At 34.7% G+C, this 21,736-nt stretch overlaps 1 protein-coding gene across 17 annotated transcripts; it reads right to left on the bottom strand.

Moving 5' to 3' along the window:
• Window positions 1-959: 959 nt before the first annotated feature.
• On the bottom strand, window positions 960-21,356 carry LOC142616194 (putative disease resistance protein RGA1). Of its 17 annotated transcripts, none has more exons than XM_075789069.1 (12): window positions 20,948-21,356; window positions 8,564-12,226; window positions 7,596-7,720; window positions 6,572-6,671; window positions 6,246-6,380; window positions 5,622-5,733; window positions 4,069-4,147; window positions 3,742-3,873; window positions 2,858-2,911; window positions 2,362-2,405; window positions 1,626-1,736; window positions 960-1,504 (listed from the first exon to the last, which is right to left on the bottom strand). In XM_075789069.1, exon 2 carries the CDS (start codon window positions 12,131-12,133, stop codon window positions 8,678-8,680), a length of 3,456 nt encoding a protein of 1,151 aa, XP_075645184.1. In that variant the 5' UTR covers window positions 12,134-12,226; window positions 20,948-21,356; the 3' UTR covers window positions 960-1,504; window positions 1,626-1,736; window positions 2,362-2,405; window positions 2,858-2,911; window positions 3,742-3,873; window positions 4,069-4,147; window positions 5,622-5,733; window positions 6,246-6,380; window positions 6,572-6,671; window positions 7,596-7,720; window positions 8,564-8,677. The 17 variants fall into 17 exon arrangements, 15 of the variants coding, with proteins under 15 accessions (XP_075645184.1, XP_075645181.1, XP_075645182.1 ...); XM_075789066.1 differs by having other exon boundaries at window positions 4,053-4,147; XM_075789067.1 differs by lacking the exon at window positions 3,742-3,873.
• Between the last annotated feature and the right edge of the window lie 380 nt (window positions 21,357-21,736).

The raw sequence follows: 21,736 nt of genomic DNA on the forward strand, positions 1-21,736 counted from the left end.
ATTTCTCTGTGAACAGTGAAACTCAAATAAAAAACTAATGCTAGGATTCACTATGTAATTGGCTCCAGAGGGTACACTATAGGAAACACGAGTTGTAATAAGTGGGATCCTCTAAGATATTACACCGTCATTAACGTTATCTGGACCAAATTTTACAAATTCAAACACTGTAAGATTTTTTTTTTTTTTTAAGAGAGTTTTAACCTATGACATTTGCTCCTGGGGATAGCTCTTTATAATCAGACTAAACCATCAACTAGTTTTAACATTGTAAGATATTTGAAAAAAACGAATCCACTTAATTTGGTTAGTAATGATTGATAGTTGATGATCACAAAAAATAAGATATGGGTGGAGGTAGCTTGTGGCTGTAGTATTTGAGATTCTTTTTTAATAAAAAAGTCTTTAGTAAGATATCCTTATCTATCTCTTGTTACTAGTGTCTACTAATTAAACTATAGTTTTCTTTACATAACTACCAAATTTAGGTTAGGTAAATTCATTAAGTAAAATTATTAAGCATATTAATTAATAATAATTAATCAATAATTTAACTATTAGTAATAATAGTGAATAGACTTGTTTTTAACGCAAAATTATTAATAAAGTGATTAATAATAATTTATTTAATCAAATTTTAGGATTTATTTTAAGTATTTTAAAGGTATTTTAAAGAAAATTGAGGGCTAATTGCACTTACTTTGGATAGTTAGGCTTACACCCATTTACTTTAATTTTATCCAACAAGATATCTATTGGCACCATAAACCATTCTCATCTTAAATATCCTATATCTCTAGTGCATAGATTCCAAAATAAATTTTGAAGTTCCATTCCTGTCTTAGTATCATACTTTATGTTGAGATAGCAGAAGCCTTGATTTATTTTTATTATTATTATTTTTTTGGTTATGAGTGAAGCAAAAAAAAGTGGGTTTGTTTGAAATAAAAGTAGAAATATAGGAGAAACAATCACATAGAGAACACATAGATTTACGTGGTTCAGCTTTAGGCCTACATCCACGGGCAGTGCCGGAGAAAGTTTCACTAAAAAAGTAAGGAGATTACAAAAGTGACACAAAAACACTCTCACAAAACCCAAGCCCCAAGTACACCCAAAGATCGCTCTCTCACCACAACTAACAAACAAGAATTTTCAAATTCTCTAAACCCGATCTGCAAAAGACCAAAGTTGTGCATTTTAAAGAACTAAGCATGACTGGCTATATATACAAGTGCAAAGCTTATTTATTTGTTGCCATTGATATCTTCTCATCCTATTAATAAGCAATCACCAAATTTGGTTTGGTGTTGAACGTGTATAAATGGAACTAATTCAACCCATGTAACACTTTGTCTCTTTGGAAATCCGCATTTCTTGTAAAGCAGGGAGAGTATTGCAAGACCCTGATAACAAATGAAATTCCTCTGGGCTAGTAATAATGAAGTCAGAGCAACTAGTTGCATCATCTGCTCCAACATGTGATGTCTGCATTCTTGGACTGCTGGAAATAAAAGTAGTCATGAGATAGGGTGCATATTATAGCACAACAGTCATCCTAAATGAAACCAAAAGTAGACAGTTATTATAGGAAAAAAAAAGACAGTTATTTAATCAATATTTACCTCTACATTTTAGTGCCACTCTATTGCACAAAAGCACAAGCCCTACTCAAATGGTTGATGCATCAACTTCACATTTTGAAGAGATGATATTGGTTTCATTTTTCCTGTAACCTGTGAAAAGTGAGTCACCTGGCTTAGTTAGGACAAAATTTCACATTATAATCTGTGCTTACAGTTTCTTGATCAATGACAAATGAAATTGTTTGTTTGAATAAATCCGTATTGTATATGTTGCCATCTTGATGTAATAAGTGTATAACTGAAAAAACCTATTCAGTAAGGTCAAGAGATGAAATGAATTATGAAACAAGAAAATGGACTGAAATGTACCATTGGTAAATTTTCTATGTTCCATTAATTATATAATGTATGCAGATTTTAAGGTTTCCTCGTTACATGTGTAAAGACATTTTTGCTATTATGGGATTTAGAATATAATGTTTCAATCACCTAGGAGACATTAAACCAAATGAATTGAAGTTAACATAAACACTTCAAATGATATGTTCTTAACAAAAATTTTGAAAACCATATGAGCAAGAACAACAACAATGAAAAACATTGTACATGACTTACACACAAAGCTTGCATTCCCTAATGTTAGTGAGTGCATGGATTGATTTAACATGTTCTCAATCCTAGAATTTTGAGAGAGCAACCAAAGTAATATTCCACATTATCTACAATGAAGAATTATTGATGCAATAGTTCAGGTAGAAAACTAGGAATTTCATACATTGGAATTGAGAATGGGCCCCACTTCACCTTAAAAGAAAATTTCTGCATCGAAAAGTATTCATGTTAGTTAGTTGTTAAATGGAATAAAACTGCAGGGGATTTGTGTTCACATCCAAAGTCACCAAGAAAACGAGCTCCACTAACAGCAAAAGTTGACATAATCGTAAAATTAATACAAAGATATTGCAGCAGGTCTAATTAGCATTTGGACATTGAAAATAAATTCTCTTTGGGGGACCCAAATTGTTATAAAAGTGGTCATGTTTTCCTCCATTCAATTGCTACTGTTACATTGGACTCAATTTGAAAGATTGTTGACAACTCATGAATTTCTATGCTTGAGAACAGAAGATTCTCAATTCATATGTTATTTTAAATATTTCATGTAGTCAGTTGTCCATCGCTTGATTATAACTTTATAATATGCTAATTAACTCCAAGAATGTTAGGCTACTTCAAATATGAAAGTTCAAATGCATATCTAAGAAAAGAACCTTTATCATGGAACTCTTAGTAGTCCTCTGATATGGAAAGTCACATTTTTTGCCCTGCAGCAACAGCTAGTCAGTCCAATATGAGTCACTAATTATTTTTAGATGAAAAGGTCTAATAAGTATCATGAATTCATTTAATATTTTCTTTGCAGCATAAATAATTTGAAAAAATATCATAATTTTCTCCATTCTATAGTTATTGGTTTTTTAGCATTCAATCCGAAAGTTTTTTAACAACTTGCGAATTTGTATGCTTCATAACAGAAGATGTTAGATTCATATAATATTTTAGAAATTTCATATAATTAAATTGTCCTTGGGTGGAATTATAACTATATGGTATGTTAAGTACTAATCACCCAAAAAAAAAAAGGAAAAAGGAAAAAGAGAAGGAAAAAAAAAAAAAAACTTATATGGTATGCTAAGTTCCCCCAAGAATGTGAGGCTGCTTAAGAGAAAAACGGCATTAAATGCTTACCAAGAAAAACTACTGAAGAAACAAACCATTATCTCTTAGGAAAAACATTCTTTTCTTTCCTGCTCCAACAGCTAAGTCTAATGTAAATCATGAAAATGATAATCACTTAATTTTTTTAGTAAGTTGTACTACTCACTCATATTGTTAGTGCATGAACTGATGGCATTCTCACCAACTTAAGAATATCCATTCCAAGACTTATGAAGAAGAAAAGGCTACAAGCACTGGAACATCCAATCCTGTTGTAATTGACAAATTTTGACCCACTAAAATATTTCCCTTGATAGTTCTTTTGTTATGTAATTTCTAAAGGATGGTTTTTTTCTTTTTGAGTACTGATATGTACAAAATAGTGACAATTTGAAACGCATATAAATATCTTGCGTAAAAATCATAATATTTTTACATGAACAGAAAGCTGATGCTTCACAAGGAGTCATTGAAAAGTCAAACGATCAGTCTTCAGAAATTAAGCAACACTGAAACTAGGCAGCTCTCTAAGTGCTAACACCAAGCTACAATATTCATCCATTCCATCCTATCAAACATAAGTTTGTGAAATAAATTAGAAAAGAAAAGTGAGGAAACACCAAAACAGTAATATTTCAACCAACTGGCAAAAAAATTTTCAAAACACATGAAGTAAGAAGAAATGAGATACGGCTTTTTGCTAGTCTCTAAATATTTTTATTACTAGTGTAGTAAGAAGAAACACACTCTCAAACAAGTCCACCTAGTATTCAATGCTCCTGTGGCTAACTGGCTCCTGCTTCCCAGCATATAGAATCAAATTTCTGATAAAATCATCCTACCTGAAACAAAAGGAAGAACGAATGTGAATGTCTACCAAGGGCTGGAAAACAAAAACATGCCATGATTCAAGAGAAGACCATGTCACAAAGTTGAGAGTAGCTAGTAAAGTATCACAACATTGTTCTTATAAAATTTTTAGTATTCTTTGATGTGGTGGCATATGAATGGAACTGAGGATATTTTTGGATTCACATTATACCAAAACACACACACACACACTAGTTATCAGTTAGGTCAAGCATCCATGGCATATTCAAATGATGATGATAGTAGCTATACTCTTTATAAAGACTATTATCTAACAATTATATATCATTAATTATCAACAATATCTGGAATTCTGGAAGCCACAACAGATGGTCATTGGCAAGGCAAAAGACTGAATTCATTCAAGCAGTGCCCTAAACTGTGCCTTCTTCTGGAAAAAAAAAAGTGTCATAATATGACCAAACTCTAAAGGATGAATAAAATGAAAGTTATTGGGAAATTTTTATATGCTATTTTCATTTCAATAATGCAAAGAAACACAAATTTTGCATTAAAAATAGATATATACCTACTATAAAGACAATGCAAAAATAGTTTGGAGACTTATAATCATACGGAGACATTGGAATGTCAAAGGCAGGTAGGGAATTGGTTCAATAGGTGCAGCTAAATGGTAAAAGGTAAGTAGACAGAACACAGTACCACAAAATAGAAATTTTTTCACATGCAGCCAGGAGAAGTGGCTATGAATTGCATTTAAAAAAAAAACTGCCGAATTCTAATAAGTATATCCAAAAAAAAAATCCCTTGCAATGGAAATTGAATCACAAAAATTGGCATCCATGTATTGAGCTTCCAAATTTTCTTCATCATATTTTTCACTAGTAAGTTACACACCCACCTGATGGGTCTTGAACCCAAGACCCATCCCTCCACCTAGCACTTATAAGGGGAAGAAGTGCCCGTTGAGTTAGAGCTCACTGGCCAAATCTTCTTCATCATTGATTCAAGTACCAAGACATAATCCTAGTGGATCTACCCAAAAATACCAAAAGCAACCTGTGAAATATTCATGATCTAACTTACAGGACCTTGAAACATGGAATTGCAATACTGGAATGCAGTTCAGTTCATCATGAAATGACAAAAATCAACAGTAGAGGATTGCTGTTGGTGACATTCCCAGTCGGAAAAAGATTGCATACATCATTTTGTAATTTGATTTCCCTTTGTTGCTAGTGCATCCAAACCAACTTCAGAGCGGTGTATATTGTGTGTGCATCCCACTTCAACTGAAATTGTGGATTCAAAACACGATTTCACAATTTAAGTGAGAAATTGTGTTTTGAACACATGATTTCCAAAGTGTTGTGTGTATGGAGTGTGCACTCCACGGTGTGCAACAACAATTTCCCTTATGTCAATGCGTTCATCCTAAAAAAAGCCAAAAGTAGACATAATACTTTAATCAATATCTAATCTTACCTTTTTTTCCCACTCTACTACACAAAAACACAAGCCCTGCACTGACTGTTGAGTGTTGATGCAGCAACTTCGTAGCTTTAAGAGAAAATATTGGTGGCTTTTGTCATGTAACCTGTAAAAGTTGAGTTACCTGGTTTAGTTAGGACAAACTCTACATTATAATTGTTACAATAATGGTTAACATAGGAAAAATTTCCTATCAATTTAAGCTTTTGGGACAACTGGTAATTTATCATGGCACCAAAATGTTTTCTTAAGTTTGAATCCTATCTCCACTCTACCTCCCATTTCAAATGGATGCTTTCTGAGTCCTGCTTATGTACATAGGAAAGAGTAAACATTTCCAATATTTTGACATGAACATAACCTAATGCTTCACAAGGAATGAGATATTAAGCTATATCTATAACTATGTAGCAATTGGATTGCTACCACCAAACCATCATCTTCATCCATTCCAGCCTATCAAAATTAAATTCAAATAATAAATTAAAAATTAAAAAAAAAAGGAAAAGAGAGGAAAATAAGTGTTTTTACCGTCTTACAATTAAATTTTCAACAAGTGAACCTTTAAGCCTAATCTATGTGGTAAGATATAATAAAGATGAGAATTGAGATACTTACCAATTTATTTTTTGCTAGTTGCTGCATATTCGTTTTTACCAGTATGGTTGGAAGACATAAACTAATGAAATCTTGTCTGTTTAAGTATTCAAAGCTCTGGCATACAGACTCCTATAACTGAGAAAATCACCATACCTAAAACGAAAATGAGGAATGAAAAGAGAGAGAGTAGTATCTAACAATCATAGGGAACTTAGAAAGGAGATGCATGAATATAAAGAAATAGGGGAGTTAACACCAAGCTGTGGTCTTTTTCCATGCCATACTACGAAACATAAGTTCGAGTACATAAATAAATAACCATATATGAAATTTAAATGATTTACCACTTAATTTTTCAGTTGTGGCTTGATAATTGCAATACCAACTCGCTTTGGATAAACAACCAACTGTTTGCAGTTTTTATATTCCAAGCCTGCCTATATTCTGCACACAGAATCAAATGATCAAAAAAATCACTATGCTCTTAATTGAAGGGGAACAAGAGGATTGAATTTTGACAGAGATATATGGACCTATAGAAACTTTGGAGCAGATCATATCTTTGGGTCTTCTTTTTTTTTTTGCTGATAAGTTTGGGAGCAGATCATATTTCTGAAATGCATTTAATATTAATCCAGTTTTTAGGACTAAGGCTTTGTTGTTGGGTTGGACTAGATCATTCAAATGAATAATGATTATTCACCATAAATCTATTCCAACATCTCCAAGTGCCAAATTTCAATTTGTTTATTTAAAATCAACTCTGCAAACCCAAAAGTGTAGTCTTATCATTTATACCAAGGAACAGATGCTTAGAACAAAGAAACAAGTGAAGGATTTACGCGTCTCCCACCCCCCACCACCCCCCTTTTTTCCCCTTGAGGGAAAAAGGAACACAAAAACAAGATAATTAGCCAAGCTGTTCACTTGCTGCACTTGCCCAAAAGGTTCTCTATAGGCTCAAATATTTATCCCTAGTTTTGTTTCATGCTTTTTTCCATCTAAGATCAAATAAACTGGGAGATCATCAAAAAACACAAAGAGAACAAAGAAGAAGAGTTAAGAACGGAGCATTTGAATCACTACAAAAGATTAGGATTCATAATTAATCTACATTTATCTAGAAACATAGAAGAGGAACCAAGTTCAGGCCCTATCAGCTATAGGACATGAACTTTTTTAGGTGGACCATCCCCTCTTCCCCATTAGTGACTTTGTGATATTTATTAAGCTTTTTTCTTTTATTACGAAGAAAATTGATTAACTCAATATCGCCATAGTGTTAAATGCCAAAAATCAGAGATCCCACTGGAACACTACTCCAAATTACACAATAACCTTTAATTAATGGTGACTTTAACCAAGTACCTGAGCTAAGTCAGTTTCCGAAATCCTCAAAGTCTCCAAGGAATAGATCCTTTGCCATATTTTCCACAAAAATCTTCAAATTCTTTAGATGATCCACACTCACTCGATGATTAATCCCATTAAATCTGTTGATAAACAAAAGGCATATTCATTTTAAGGCCATTCATGTAAATAGATTACAACGGAGCAGGATCATGCAATGACAAAAAGGATAACAATATTTCAATAACAATGAAAAATAAAAAACATTAAATTCTGTTTCAGTGCATCACTATTGGCATCCTAGAAATGCAATGCGAATCTCGTAGAGCTTTAATTTTGAGGCAAAATTTCTTCACAACAAAACAGAGTATCACACTTTAACCTTTCTTAACAAAACTCATAGTATGGCCATTATATAACAATGGAATCCTTGGTTCCTCATTGCATGAATCAATATAACAAATCAGTTTTTGCAAAAGGCTTAAATTAAAACCCAATAAACTAAGAAAGAGAGTTGCATTCCAAAAAAGAAAAATGAAGAAAAAAAGAAGAAGAGAGCGAACAACTGTTAAGAGCAGTTGTTCATGGATGATATTGGGGTTGGCCAAATCTTTCTTGTTGAAAAAATAACCAACAGCAAAACTTTTAAACAATGTCCAACAGTTTGGTTTCTTTCAAATCAATCTTGGACTTTTCATTGTTAGAAAATGTGAAAAACCAAAAAGTTTCACTAAAGTGAACCCAATACAATTATATACCATGGTTGAGTATATTTATTGTTCTAATATTTTGAAAATCCACAAAAAAAAAAAAAATTAAAAATTTCATTATTTTTTGGAAATCAACAAAATATAAAGAATAGAATTCCCAAAAATTTACTATGTTTTCTCAGCAACCATACATAAATTATATAAGATTATTAAGAAATGAAAAAAAAAAAGTAAAAAGTGAAGAGCTACCAAGCTCAGCTATTGCAGAAGACATACCAGAGGTTATGTTGCAAGTGGCATGGTCGAGGCTGAGAGGGCTAGTGTTCTTGAGGTAGCCCAAGAGGAATTGACTCAAAAATGGACTGGTTCACATTTTTTCAGCATATAAAATCACCGATTCCAAATTTTGAAAACAGGGACGTGAGCAATTTTGAACCAATCTTCCCCAATTCCCTTTTCACATCTTTTTGCTAAGTCAGGACATCCTTCAATTGTTAGCTTTTGTAAAGACTTGAGAGAAACCATCTCATCAGGAAGTGATATGAGATTTGGACAATTGGAAATGCGAAGTTCTTCAAGGGACGTGAGATTACTAATTCCACCGGGAATTGATGTTAGGTTGGGGTTGGTTGAAATTCCAAGGTATACAACTGAGGTGAGCTCTGGGAAAATCGTCAAATTGGGACAATTAGAAATCTCAAGCTTTCGCAGCGCAGTAACGTGTTGAAGCCCGGAAGGAATAGACTTCAAATTCGGAACGCTTGAGTAACGCAGAGAACTGAGGCATTTAAGATGCTGCCATTCGGTGCCATCATCACCCATGTCACTAATCGAATCAAACAGCTCACAATCATGAATATTATAGCTCTCGAGTGAGGTGAGATGGGGCACGGCTAGAGATAGAGATTTCAGCTTAGGGCCTCCATTTATGTATAGTTGCTTGAGAGAACTCAGGTTTGACATCCAATCATCTGGAAGAGCCTCTGTATCCTTTATAGAAATTAAAGTCAGAGACTTTAATTTGGAGAAAGGAGAGGACAGGAAAGAGGAGGAAGAAGGAAGCGAAGAAGTCATCGCTATTGTCGGTTGTAAAGCTTTCAAACTGGCTTCATACAAAAATAGACTTTCTTCAAGATACGGAAATGGAGGCAGGGAAGTTAGATTAGGGCAAGACTTAATATTTAAAACAGAAAGATGATGGAATGAAGGCAGTGACTGGTGATGCGGATGTTGTTGGTGATCTGTTGTTGATGTGCTCCTCCACCATCCCTTCAGATTATGGCAGTACTTAATAACAATTGACTTCAGCGATGGGAAGAAGGATGAAGTAGGAACCTCCTCATTTATATCACCATCTGATATGTACTCCAAAACTTCCATGCTATGAAGCGATAGACGTTCCAGAGAGTGGAGTTGAGACAATCGTGGAAGTTGTCGACATCTCTTACAACCATGTATAGATAAATCAACAAGATTTGTGAGCAAAGAAAGCCAACTTGAAAATCTCACTCCCCCATACCCTCTCACAGACAAAAATTTAAGGTTTTGGTGTGGTTGGAGGCCTTCTAATAACTTCTCATCACTATCGTTGTCATCGTCAGAACAAAAATCAAGATCATTTGCATGCCATAATAATGTCAACCGTTCAAGATATTGTTTTGCCCTTAAATTGGCAGCACTGGGTTCTGAATAAACATCTTCCAAACATCTCAAATTTGAGATTTGTAGTTCTCCTCTCAGGGAGTTTAGCGAATTCAATTCGTCTAGCCCACTACTAATGTGCCTAGAGGAAGAAGCTTGGTTGTCTCTCACAACAAATAATGATAACGTTTGAAGGCATGTCATTTGCCCTAATCCATCAGGCATATGACTCAAATGCTCACAATCGCTATTCTCAAGATGCCTGAGGCCAACCAAAAATCTAATGTCCCTAGGTAATTCTTTAAGATTTCCACAACCATTGACTTTTAGTGTCTGCAATTTCCAAAGTCTAGAAATAGCATTAGGGAGAGTTTCAATACCATGATTTTTAGAAAAATCAAGGTAAGTAAGATGTATTAACTTTTCAATAGTATCTGGCACTCTCTCAATATGCACTCCACATAAACCCAATGTACGCAATCTTCTACAACTCAAAATAAGTTTATTCAACATTGATTCGTCTATTTTCCCCGCTTCATAAGGGATACTAGGTTTAAATGTTAGAAGACATGTACGTAACTTCTCTGCCCTGACTAGCAAACTTGAAGGTTCAATAAAAGATGAGTCAATATAAAATGGAAGTGACACATGACGAGTTTTTTCATCAAAATTATTTCCATCCAAAGTAATTATTGTGCACTCTGCCCTTGCAACTAATTGTGCAAGATCATGAATTAAATCATGCATCTTGTATTTTAATTCTTCAAATTCATTCACTTCTTCAAAGAAGGACCTCCAAAGCAAATCCTTGAAGTACTCATCTGCAACATCTTCTAATTCTTGGTTTTTGTTTGATGGTCGAATAAAACCTTGCGCTATCCATAGTTGTATGAGTGTCACCTTATCAATCTCATAATCTTTAGGAAATAAGGAACAAAAGGCAAAATAACTTTTCAAATGTGATGGAAGATAATCATAACTCAACTTTAGAATTGGAAAAATGTCATTTTTTTGTTGAGTTGCACTTTCTAGTATATTATTCTTGACATATGACCATTTATGCTCTGTTTTTTCCAAGCGCAATACATTTCCTATAGACTTTATGGCAAGGGGTACCCCTTGACATTTGCGCACAATTTCCTTTCCAATTTCTTCTAGTCTAGGATTATTGGTCCCTTGCCCTTGCCCTTTTCTAAATGCTATTTGCTTGAATAACAACCAAGACTGTTCTTCATTAAGACCCTTAAGAGTGTATATTGAAGCTGGGCATGTAATCTCTGCTACCAATCTCGCACGCGTAGTTATTACAATCTTACTTCCCTTAGCACCACCCACTAAAAGGTCTTTCAAACTTTCCCATTTGTGAGGATCCTCATTCCACACATCATCCAAGACAAGTAAGTACTTCTTTTGATTAATTATTTTACGAAGCTGATCTTGTAATTTATCCATGCTATGGTCTTCAGGTTTCTTACCTAGAGCCGATATTATTTTTTGAATAATCATTTTCACTTCAAAGACATCAGATATACATAGCCACATTTTTAGCTCAAAATGTTCTTTGATGTTCTTGTAATTGTATACAAATTGAGCAAGCGTGGTTTTTCCTAACCCACCAATCCCCACAATAGGAACAATTGAAACATTCTCTTCATTATTAGGCTCCAATAACAGTTTTATGATGGCCTTTTTATCATCTTCTCTCCCAATAACTTTTTCATCAGGCACAAATGAGTGAGTCTCTTCCCTATCCATACTCACAGGTGGCTCTAGATGGTAGTCTTTCAAGTGAAACATTTTCTTATCTTCCGCTATTGCATTTAGTTTCCGCTTCATCCCAATTATTCTACGACTCATCTCCCAACGTAAAAAAATTGGGTTTGAAGATGAAAAGAAATCGCGTACCTTTTTTGCAATATTCTCATTCATCCTTCCTTGTTGTAAATCTTCAGGCTTGAACTCACCCAACAGGTCATCTACTTCATAAACTGCCTCCTTGAGCTTTTCGTGCCAGTCCTTAACTTGATCGCTATGACTCTGCTGCTTTGCTGCATCCCGAAGTACAGCTTGAATCGTGGAAACAGTGTCCTTGATGTTTTCAAGTTCAGCTTCGACATCCCAAAGCGATGCGATCCCTTGGAAAGCCTGAGAGCCCAAATCTTCAATGATATTTTGTGCAACGGCAAGGAGCATTTCTTCGGCCATTTCTTTGTAGCGTGCAAAAAAAAACTTAAGAGGACCGAGACAAAAGCTAAAGGATGGGCTTGAAGTGCTCCAATGTTGGTGAAGGTAATAGTGCTGTGAAGAAGAATCAAGTTTAAAAGTGGAAGTGTTAACATTATCGATTTTCCCTTATATTTTCTTAGAAGAATCGTTATCATGCATAGGAAAATAACAAGAAGCATCATGGTAGTGATTGGCCCTTGCATTATTGAAGCTAAAGTCTAGGTCGTTGTTACAGTACAGTTGGCCAGCCAATAGACAGAACAAATCACCAATATACAATGAATCCAATGAAAACCGTGTGGTACATGTCAAATTAAAGGTGGGTCCTCCACCAGAGCAAATCTCAGGTTCATCACGTGTGTGATAAAGGAAGAAGATTTGACCGAATCTGGCTAAGATTTTGCTGAATTTGGTCTTAATCTTATTAGATCTGTCAACGTCTTGTTAGATTTAACTCTAGATTCTTGTTTCTCCAGAAAAGAAAAGGAAAAAAAAACCTTTTAACTCTAATTATTATGCAAAGACAATGCTTGATATCTTTCTATACGAAGTCTGTACTTTATATTTTGTTTAAATGAAAATTTTCTGTAATTTAAAATGATGTATAATATATAAATTTATAAATTATATATTGTTAATACAAAATTTAATATACGTATTAAAAAGTGTAAAAAAAATGTAATTTAAAATTTTAAAATATATATTAATATTTATTTTATTAAGTAAAATTGTAGCTTAGATTTCAATTAGTTTTATAATTAAATTTTATTCCTTCAGCAAATGCTTTATTCGTTTTGGGCATAATTTATATTTCTACCTCTTGTATCAGTAGTCTCTCTCTCTCTCTTTTTTTTTTTTTTTTTTTTTTTTTTTTTTTTTTTTTTTTGTGTGTGTGTGTGGGAGAAACCTTGTACCAGTAGTCTAAATTTGAACAACTAATGAAATTGGCCTTAAGTGAGACTAACAACCACGTGTAAAAACAGTGGACTTGCAAGAACATAACATGGATACAAATTTCATTGAGCGACTACAGAACATTCAACTCACGGAGGAAGAAGGCTGGCTAGGAGATTGGTAAAGGACTTAGCTCTCCCTACATGGGTCCAGGTGTGGGGACTGCCCTTTGACTTGATGAACGAAGAGGCTGGCTAGGAGATTGATAAAGGACTGGGGCACGTAGTGGAGGTGGATAAAAAAACTTTCCTATCAGACCAAGCACGGTTCATCAAGATCCGAGTCGAGCTTCCATTGGAGAAATTGATTTGTCGAGGAGGATGGGTTGCGAATCTTGAAGGCAATCAAGTACGTGTTGGTTTTAAGTATGAGCGCTTGGTGGGTTTGTGCTACCAATGTGGGAAATTCGGCCATGAGGTGAAAGAGTGTTCATCTCAAGGGTCCACTCAGTGCCGGCTCAAGGCCTAGGCTACTTAGGCCTAGGCCTAAGACCCCACAACCAAAAAAAATTCCCCACTAAAAAAAGGCCCCATTTCTATTCGTGAGGTCCAAAATTTTATAAAAATATAATATTTTTTAAATAATTTATACTTTTTTTAAGTGATATTAAAGATACCACAAATTTTACTATAGATTTAAATTTAAATTTAACTAACGTGTCACCAATCACATAAAATATTTATTCAAACATAAATAAATTAAGTTGTTGAATTTCATCAATTACAGTCATTATCACATTATATTTATGAACATTTTGCAGTATTTTTAGTATTTTTCTTTTTCATTTCTAACAAGACTTCCAAAATAAAAGACCAATAAAAATTAAAACCAATTGAAATCCTAAAATGTTTCAAAAAAAATGCTACAAATATGATAGATTATCAATGAAGACTAATCTCCTCTAATAGTTTGAGATCTTAATTTTTGTAAACTAATATCCTACAAAGCTACGCACCAAATAATATTTATCTATCTCTTTCTCTTAAAAAGAATATATAAATTAAAATTTAGGTTACAACTGTACTTAACTATGCATAATTATATCTCCAAGTTAAAGTAAGTTTTTAAAAATATTTTTTTTTCTAGTTCTTTTTGTTTAAATTTATGGTTCAACTATGATATTCAATCCTCTGTATGAAATTAATTTTAGTTTAATTATTATTATTCATCAATTTCTGTATTTACATCAAATTAGTCTTAATTTAATTAGTATTATATATATTTATTTAATTAATGTTTATATATAAAAAGGCCTTATATAAAATTTCCGCCTTAGGCCCTAAATTTTGTTGGGCCGGCCCTGGGTCCACACAGCAGACAGAGAGACCGTATGGGGAGTGGTTGAAGGCTGGTGTACGAAGGAAAGAGAGTGCATCAGATCAAGCAATCTACAGCCCACCGATGCAGCAAAAGGTGCTAAAAAATGATGCACAGACAAGGTCCCAAACCACAACCCATGTGGAGATTGCTGACGTTAATGTCATTAAAAGCATTAATGACACATGGTCACTGCAAACAGATCCTCATGAATCCCACGGAGTGGTTTCGCAAACAGCTCAACGACCAATTATTGCGGCTGTAACAACTGAATGTTTTAAATGGAGCGCAAATCTCAGAAACCGACCACATCAATGCAAATAATTATGGGTAACCTGAAATCATGGGAATGGAGATTAATGGTTCAGGAGTTATTGCATCCAATACGTTGGACCCAAGCCTCATCAACGTGCTAGTTAAGCATGATGAACAGAAGGCACGTGACCCACACCCAACTCACTTAAACCAGCCACATGAGAGACTACCAAGCATGGGCAAGAAACACAAGCCACATACCTCAGGAAATAAACTTTCTGGGAATAAAATAATACGCCACACAACAACCCAAACCCACACATACCTAAAGGGAACTACAAGCCGTAATATGAAAAGAGACTAACTCGCGGACCACCTACCTTTGGAAGAAAAACTGAAACAAAATGGGAAGAGAAGTAAAGCCATGGAGTGTAACCCCAAAACTATTACTATCAAAACGGTGGAGGCTACTGGATAGCCCCGCCGAGAACAATGAAAATCATGAGTTGGAATTGCTAGGGACTTGGGAACCAACATGCAATGAATGTGCTCTCTCAACCGTATCGATGCATGTTCGTGGTACCTAGTATTCGTCGAAGTGGAGGGTTGGTGTTTTATGGATGGAGGAAATAGATTTGCATGTCCAAAGCTTTACCTTAAATCATATTAATGCGCTTATTATGGATGACCCAGCAAACCCATGGAGATTAACAGGTTTCTATGGATGGCTTGAGAAGCAACGAAAGCAGGATTCGTGGAAACTCTTAAAACATCTCCACTCTAGACATTTAGCACCTTGGCTTTGCTTTGGGGATTTTAACAAGATCCTGCAATCAGAAGAGAAGCAAGGTCGACTACCAAAGCCACTGGCCTCGATGCAGCACTTTCAAACAGTGCTTCTACATTGCAGTTTGGTGGACCTGGGCTTTCGAGGCAATCTCTTTACTTGGAATAATGGTCGTGAGAAGGATGATTATGTGCAGGAAAGACTGGACAGGCACGTGCCATGACGGAATGGAGAGAGAAGTTCCCTCATATACCAATACTTATCACCACACAATCCCAGAGGCAGACCAAAAAGAAAAAAAAAATCACAACATTATGAAGAGAGATGGCCCACTCACCCTAACTGTGGTAATATCATCCAAATGGCATGGGAGGCTGAGGTGACCCCTGGCAGTCCAATGATGAGGATCTTTGAAAAAATAAAAAAATGCAGGTTTGCTTTAGTTGATTGGGGCCGTGAGGTCTTTGGGTCCTCTAACATGCAATTGCAGGCAAAACAAAAATTACTAGCAACAAAGGTCTCGATCAATTTGGTTACTTGTCGGAGATAAGAACACAAAGTATTTCCATAATTGAGCTAGCCAATGCTAACGCAAACACCATATCCCTGGTGTATTGGATAGTGGGGGGAGGTGGTGCACTACGGAGGATAGTATTGCCAAGGTGGCTGAATCATACTTCAAAGACCTGTTTGCAGCAACCCCAACAGACAATATTGAAGGTGTTTTACAATCAGTTGAAAGACGGGTCACCCCACCAATGAATGATAGGCTCACACAGCGGTACAATCCTGATGAAGTCTAAACTGCCCTTTTTCCAAATGCACCCATCAAAAGCGTCGAGGCCAAATGGTATGTCTCCCTTTTTCTTTTAGAAATACTGGCATATTGTAGGTCATGATGTCATTGAAGCTGTCTTATCAGTTTTGCACTCGGGTCATATGTTGAAGAAAATGAACCATACACACATTGTCCTAATTCCAAAAAAGGACCCCACACACTTAGCGGATTATAGACCCATTAGCTTGGGTAATGTTGTCTCGCGGATAATTTCAAAGGTTATTGCAAATCGATTAAAATATATTTTGCTTAATATTGTTTCTGAATCTCAGAGTGCTTTTGTGCCAAACTGGCTTATTACTGATAACATAATAGTTATATATGAGCTACTACACAGAATGAGAAACAGAAGAAAAGGCAAAGTGGGGCATATGGTGGTAAAGCTTGACATTAGCAAAGCCTATGACCGAGTGGATTGGAATTTTTTGCAGAATATTATGTGCAAATTGGGATTTGACCAAAGATGGGTGCAAGTGGCCATGGAGACAGTCACAACGGCCTTTTATTCCGTCCTAATCAATGGAGAACCAAGAGGCTTCATTACCCAATCTAGGGGAATTAGGCAAGGAGACCCATTATCTCCTTAGCTATTCCTCTTATGTGTTGAAGGCCTCTCAGCATTGTTAAGGAAAGCTGCTGAAACTCGGGTGCTACATGGAATCTTGTCAAGTCAACATGGGGTACGCATATCCCATCTCCTATTTGCCGATGACAGCCTCCTTTTTTGTAAAGCCACAGTGGATGAATGCCAACAGCTATTACATATTTTAGGCCAATATGAAGCGGCCTCGAGTCAAGCCATCAACCGCCAAAAGATGGCCTTGTTTTTTAGTAAGAATACAACGCCGGAAGTTAGAACATTGATCCAGCAGATGTTGGGGGGAAGAATAATGACACAAAGTGAGAAGTACCTTGGCTTGCCTATGGCCAATGGAAAATCAAAAGTAACCACTTTTAAAGACCTACAAAAGAAGGTTACAAAATGGGTCATAGGGTGGAAAGAGAAGTTTATCTCAAAAGCGGGTCGAGAGATTCTAATTAAAACGGTGGCGCAAGCAATTCTCACATATGCCTTGTGCATTTTCAAATTGCCTAAATCCACATGTAACATCAACCCCTTGCTAGCAAAGTATTGGTAAGGACAACAAAAGAAGAAAGGAAGATCTGCTGGATAAATTGGAAGAAACTTTGCACACAAAAAAATGAAGGGGAATGGACTTTCGTGGCCTCCATTCCTTTAACTTGGCAATGCTTTCTAAGCAAGCATGGAGACTAATCCATGACACCAACTCGCTACTTTACAAGGTATGCAAGGCTCGATATTTTCAAAACAGCTCCTTTATGATGGCTGATGTAGGGAGCAATCCTTCTTTTGTTTGGAGAAGCCTTTTGGCAGCAAGGGACATAATCTTTATAGGCTCAAAGTGGCGGGTGGGCAACGGCAGAATAATTGGGGTGTACACTCATATATGGCTCACACACATGCCAATAACATTGACAAAGGCAACATTGGACATGAGAGTTTGCAAATTGATGGACGAAGACACCAGGCAGTGGGACAGGGGGAAACTTGAAGCCTTGTTCAGCAAGAGGACGTGGGAGGAGATCCTAACAATACCACTCAACCAGTTGCAGTCACAAGACACACTAATATAGACTGAAAATGCGGCCAAAAATTCTCGGTAAAAATTGCATACCGAGTCGCTCTTCGCACCAGTACGCAAACTTGGCGGAGCACTCTGCTGCTCGGGGTGATGGGCCAACCTGGAACAAAATCTGGGCTTTGAAAGTGCCGCCAAAGGTCAAGATGTTCCTCTAGAGAGCTTGTTCGAACTGCCTTCCAACTAGGGACTCGCTGCATCAGCGTCGAGTGAGTGTGGTAACACACTGCGACATCTGCCTCCAACAACCTGAGACTGCGCACCATATCCTATGGGAATGCCCATTCGCTCAAAAAGTGTGGGCTCTGTTCAGAGGCCGAACTCAAAAGTGCAGAAACAAGGCCAGCGACTTCTTCCTTTTATTTCGGCAAATGCAGGGAAAGCTCAGTCAACAGGAGTTAGAGAAACGGGCTGTCACAGCATGGGCGATATGGACTGCGAGGAACAAATTTTATTTCCAACACTACCAAACTCACCCAAAAGTGATTGCAGAAATGGCGTGTGGACTACTTGAAGAATACCAACGTCTCATAGACACACGGACAAAACTAGTCTTCTTTGTTGTTCACTATACTATCATATGTAATATCCTATAATATCTTGTAGCCAACCCATATTCAGGCACCTCGCTGAGTCTGTTTTTGTACGTCCTTGATTTCCATATTAATGAATTTTTTATCGTTTTGATCTCCAAAAAAAAAAAAAAAATAGTCTTAATTAAAAAAATAAAATAAAGAGGCCAATTTTGCTTAATATACTCAAGTCTATCCATTGACTTGGTCTAGTATTTCCGGGGATCATTTTCCCCAAACGCCTAAAAACATAGTGTGGCGGAAAGTCTTGTACCTAGACGGAAAGTGAAGTGGACAGAACGTTCCGAATAAAGGAATAGAAAAACAAAACAATAATTCATGCAGGACAGGGTGGCCAACAGTCCTAATTAACAATATAATTTTTAAAATAATATATATTTTTTAGTCTTTCAATATTGCAGCGGAAGAAAGTTTTGCATCTCGAAGAAAAGTGATAATTTCACGATATTTTCATAACAAATCATAACTATAGGTGATAAGTTGTTATTGAGTTTAATTTGAATCCATAATTTAAATTACTTTTTTACTTATCCGTAATAATCAATAACAACTTATCATTCTTAATTTGTTGTAAAAATATCATAAATATAACACTTTTTTAATATAATATTAAAGTGAACCAAATATCCCATGTGTTTACAAGGTATCACCCGTACAATTTGAATGAGAAAGATAAGCTTTATCTACCTTTTTTTTATCTCTCTCAGTCTCCTAGTATAATTTGAATGTTTTTTTGGATTATTAATATTATTATATGGTTTGAATATCACTAATGGTAATAGTAATTGGAAGACTCACATAATCACAGAATGTACAACAAATATTTGTAGAATAATATTACTATATATGTCAGGTCTTGGAACTAAATACAGCGTTTCTAAAATTTGAACCCGATCTAATAGTGTTGTAGAACTTAACAATTAAATAAATAGATAAGTTTGAAATTAGTTTGTATTCATTAAATATATATTGAAAGAATTCGAGATTAAATTGCTAAAATTTAATAGAATTTGGAGGTTTGAAATATATATTTTTTAATAAATAAAATTGTAAACTACAAATGTGCAATGTTTCAAATTCAATAGTGATATTTTTGCATCAAGAAACATGTGTAATGGGATTGCTACAACCATTTCTTTTGTTTCTTGTATAATTTAAAACATGTGTATTATGTAAACCAACTAATGTAATCAATATATGGATAGTAACATGTACACACACTGCCGGCTCTATACTAGAAGCAAATGTTGGGGCTGCCTAGGGCCCCGAGTAGAAAAAGGGCCCCAAAATTTTAATCAATAGTGTTATTTTTTTTTTCATTATAATAGCATTAATTAAGCCAAAATATTAGTCAATAGATAAAATCATATTTTTTACCCAAAAAAAGAAGAAGAGAAATGATACTTCCACAACATTTTTCACAACACTTTCACAGTAAATTTTAAGTAGTAAGTTGCTACATACAGACTATTGTTAATGACAAAAAATTAATTTCAATAATAAATTCAAATTAGAACTAGTAACAACTTAACACCTAAAATTTGTTATGAAAATATTATGAATGTAGCACTTCTCAAATAAGAAAAAGAAACAATACACAAAAAAATTCACAACATTTTTTATAAGTTGAGTTGGCAAACTTTTACTAGTTCTTAGTGGCAAACTTTTATTAGTTCTTATTTAAGTTTATCACTACCATCACTTTTTTCTTACCACTGTCAATCTGCCACATCAACAGGTGTGAAAAAGTTTGTCAAATTTTTTGTATATGAACTTTGTAAAAAAAATCTACATAATTCATGTTAATTAGTAGTAATTTTTGCATTTAAAACAAGATAATAAAATTTAAGTAACATTTAATTTAATTGTTTTAAAAAATCATATTTAAATATATAAAAGACCTTAATTTTAGTTTTCGCCTAAAGCTCTCAAATACATTAAGCCACCCCTACATACATAGCGCATAAAAAGTAATGAGTCTCATCCTTATATGGGTATCTACATAATGTATAATGTATCTACATAATATGTCATCAATGTACAATATCTGCATAATGTATCTACCAACAAATGCAATTCCCCTAAATAATTATCATTCATTATATAACAATATTATTAATTTACCGTAAAGATTGTCCAAAGTAAAAGCAATTTAGAGCAATATAGGCCTGTGTTTAAAATTTTTGTCTTTTACTTCATTTATTCTTTCTACTTCTTTTAATTTTTTAATTTTTTTTTTTTGCATTTTTATGTGTGAAAAGAAGTAACTTCTGTTTGGAATCCATCAAATTGAAATTTTCTTAGAAAAAAACAATCAAGGTTCAAATTCAAACAAAGAATATATGATTGGAGAAAAAGCAAACAAGAGAGGAAAGTAAGAGAGCTTACCGTGAGAGAGAGAAGGCGCCAAAAAATTATGTTTCCCGCAACAGCAGAAGAATATAATATTTATAGGAGATGCAAAGAAGTGCAAGAGAGATTCTTTTCCAAATTTTTTTTTTATTTAAGTTTTTTGTTGACTGGTTTTTTTTGTGTTACCGAATACTATAAAATGTGACAGAAGTTTTTGGGCTAAACAAACAGAGCGTAAGTAAGCAAAATGAAGGGTAAAAGAGCTGGAGGAAATCAAGAGTGGGTTTGAAGAGCTTTAGTGCTTGTGATGGCAATGTTGCTGTAAAGAAAATAAAGACCAGACATTAGACATTATTTATTGAAGCCGCCCTGCACTGTTTGCTTGTCGTTTAGTCCTTGTTTTAGTAAATAATAAAAAAAAATGAAAATTATTGTTCATGCAGATTACAACAAAGAAATATCTTTGTCTGATTCTTAAAAAGAAATATATTTCCTGGTCTTGGTCAAGGGATATAGCGTGATACCCACAAGATGCCATACTAGGTACCCCATTTCATGATAAAAAATTAGGAGATTAGTTGAGACCAGCGCAACTAAAAATAAAAATTCATGAGGGGCCGTAACGTCACTGTCTTTTTTTTTTTTTAATGAATATAACGTCACTAAGTCATTTTTTATGAATATTAAACTGCAACAACTAAGAAAAAATATAAAATTTTGTGTCAATAAGTCATTGGTGAATATAAAGTAAGACCTTGATCACACTGCGATCAAAATAGGCAAAGATGTAGGCTCATTTGGTAGAGGAGTTTGAGTAATGTTGTT

Source organism: Castanea sativa, chromosome 11 (assembly GCF_040712315.1).
Source record: "Castanea sativa cultivar Marrone di Chiusa Pesio chromosome 11, ASM4071231v1".
Lineage (NCBI taxonomy): Eukaryota > Viridiplantae > Streptophyta > Magnoliopsida > Fagales > Fagaceae > Castanea > Castanea sativa.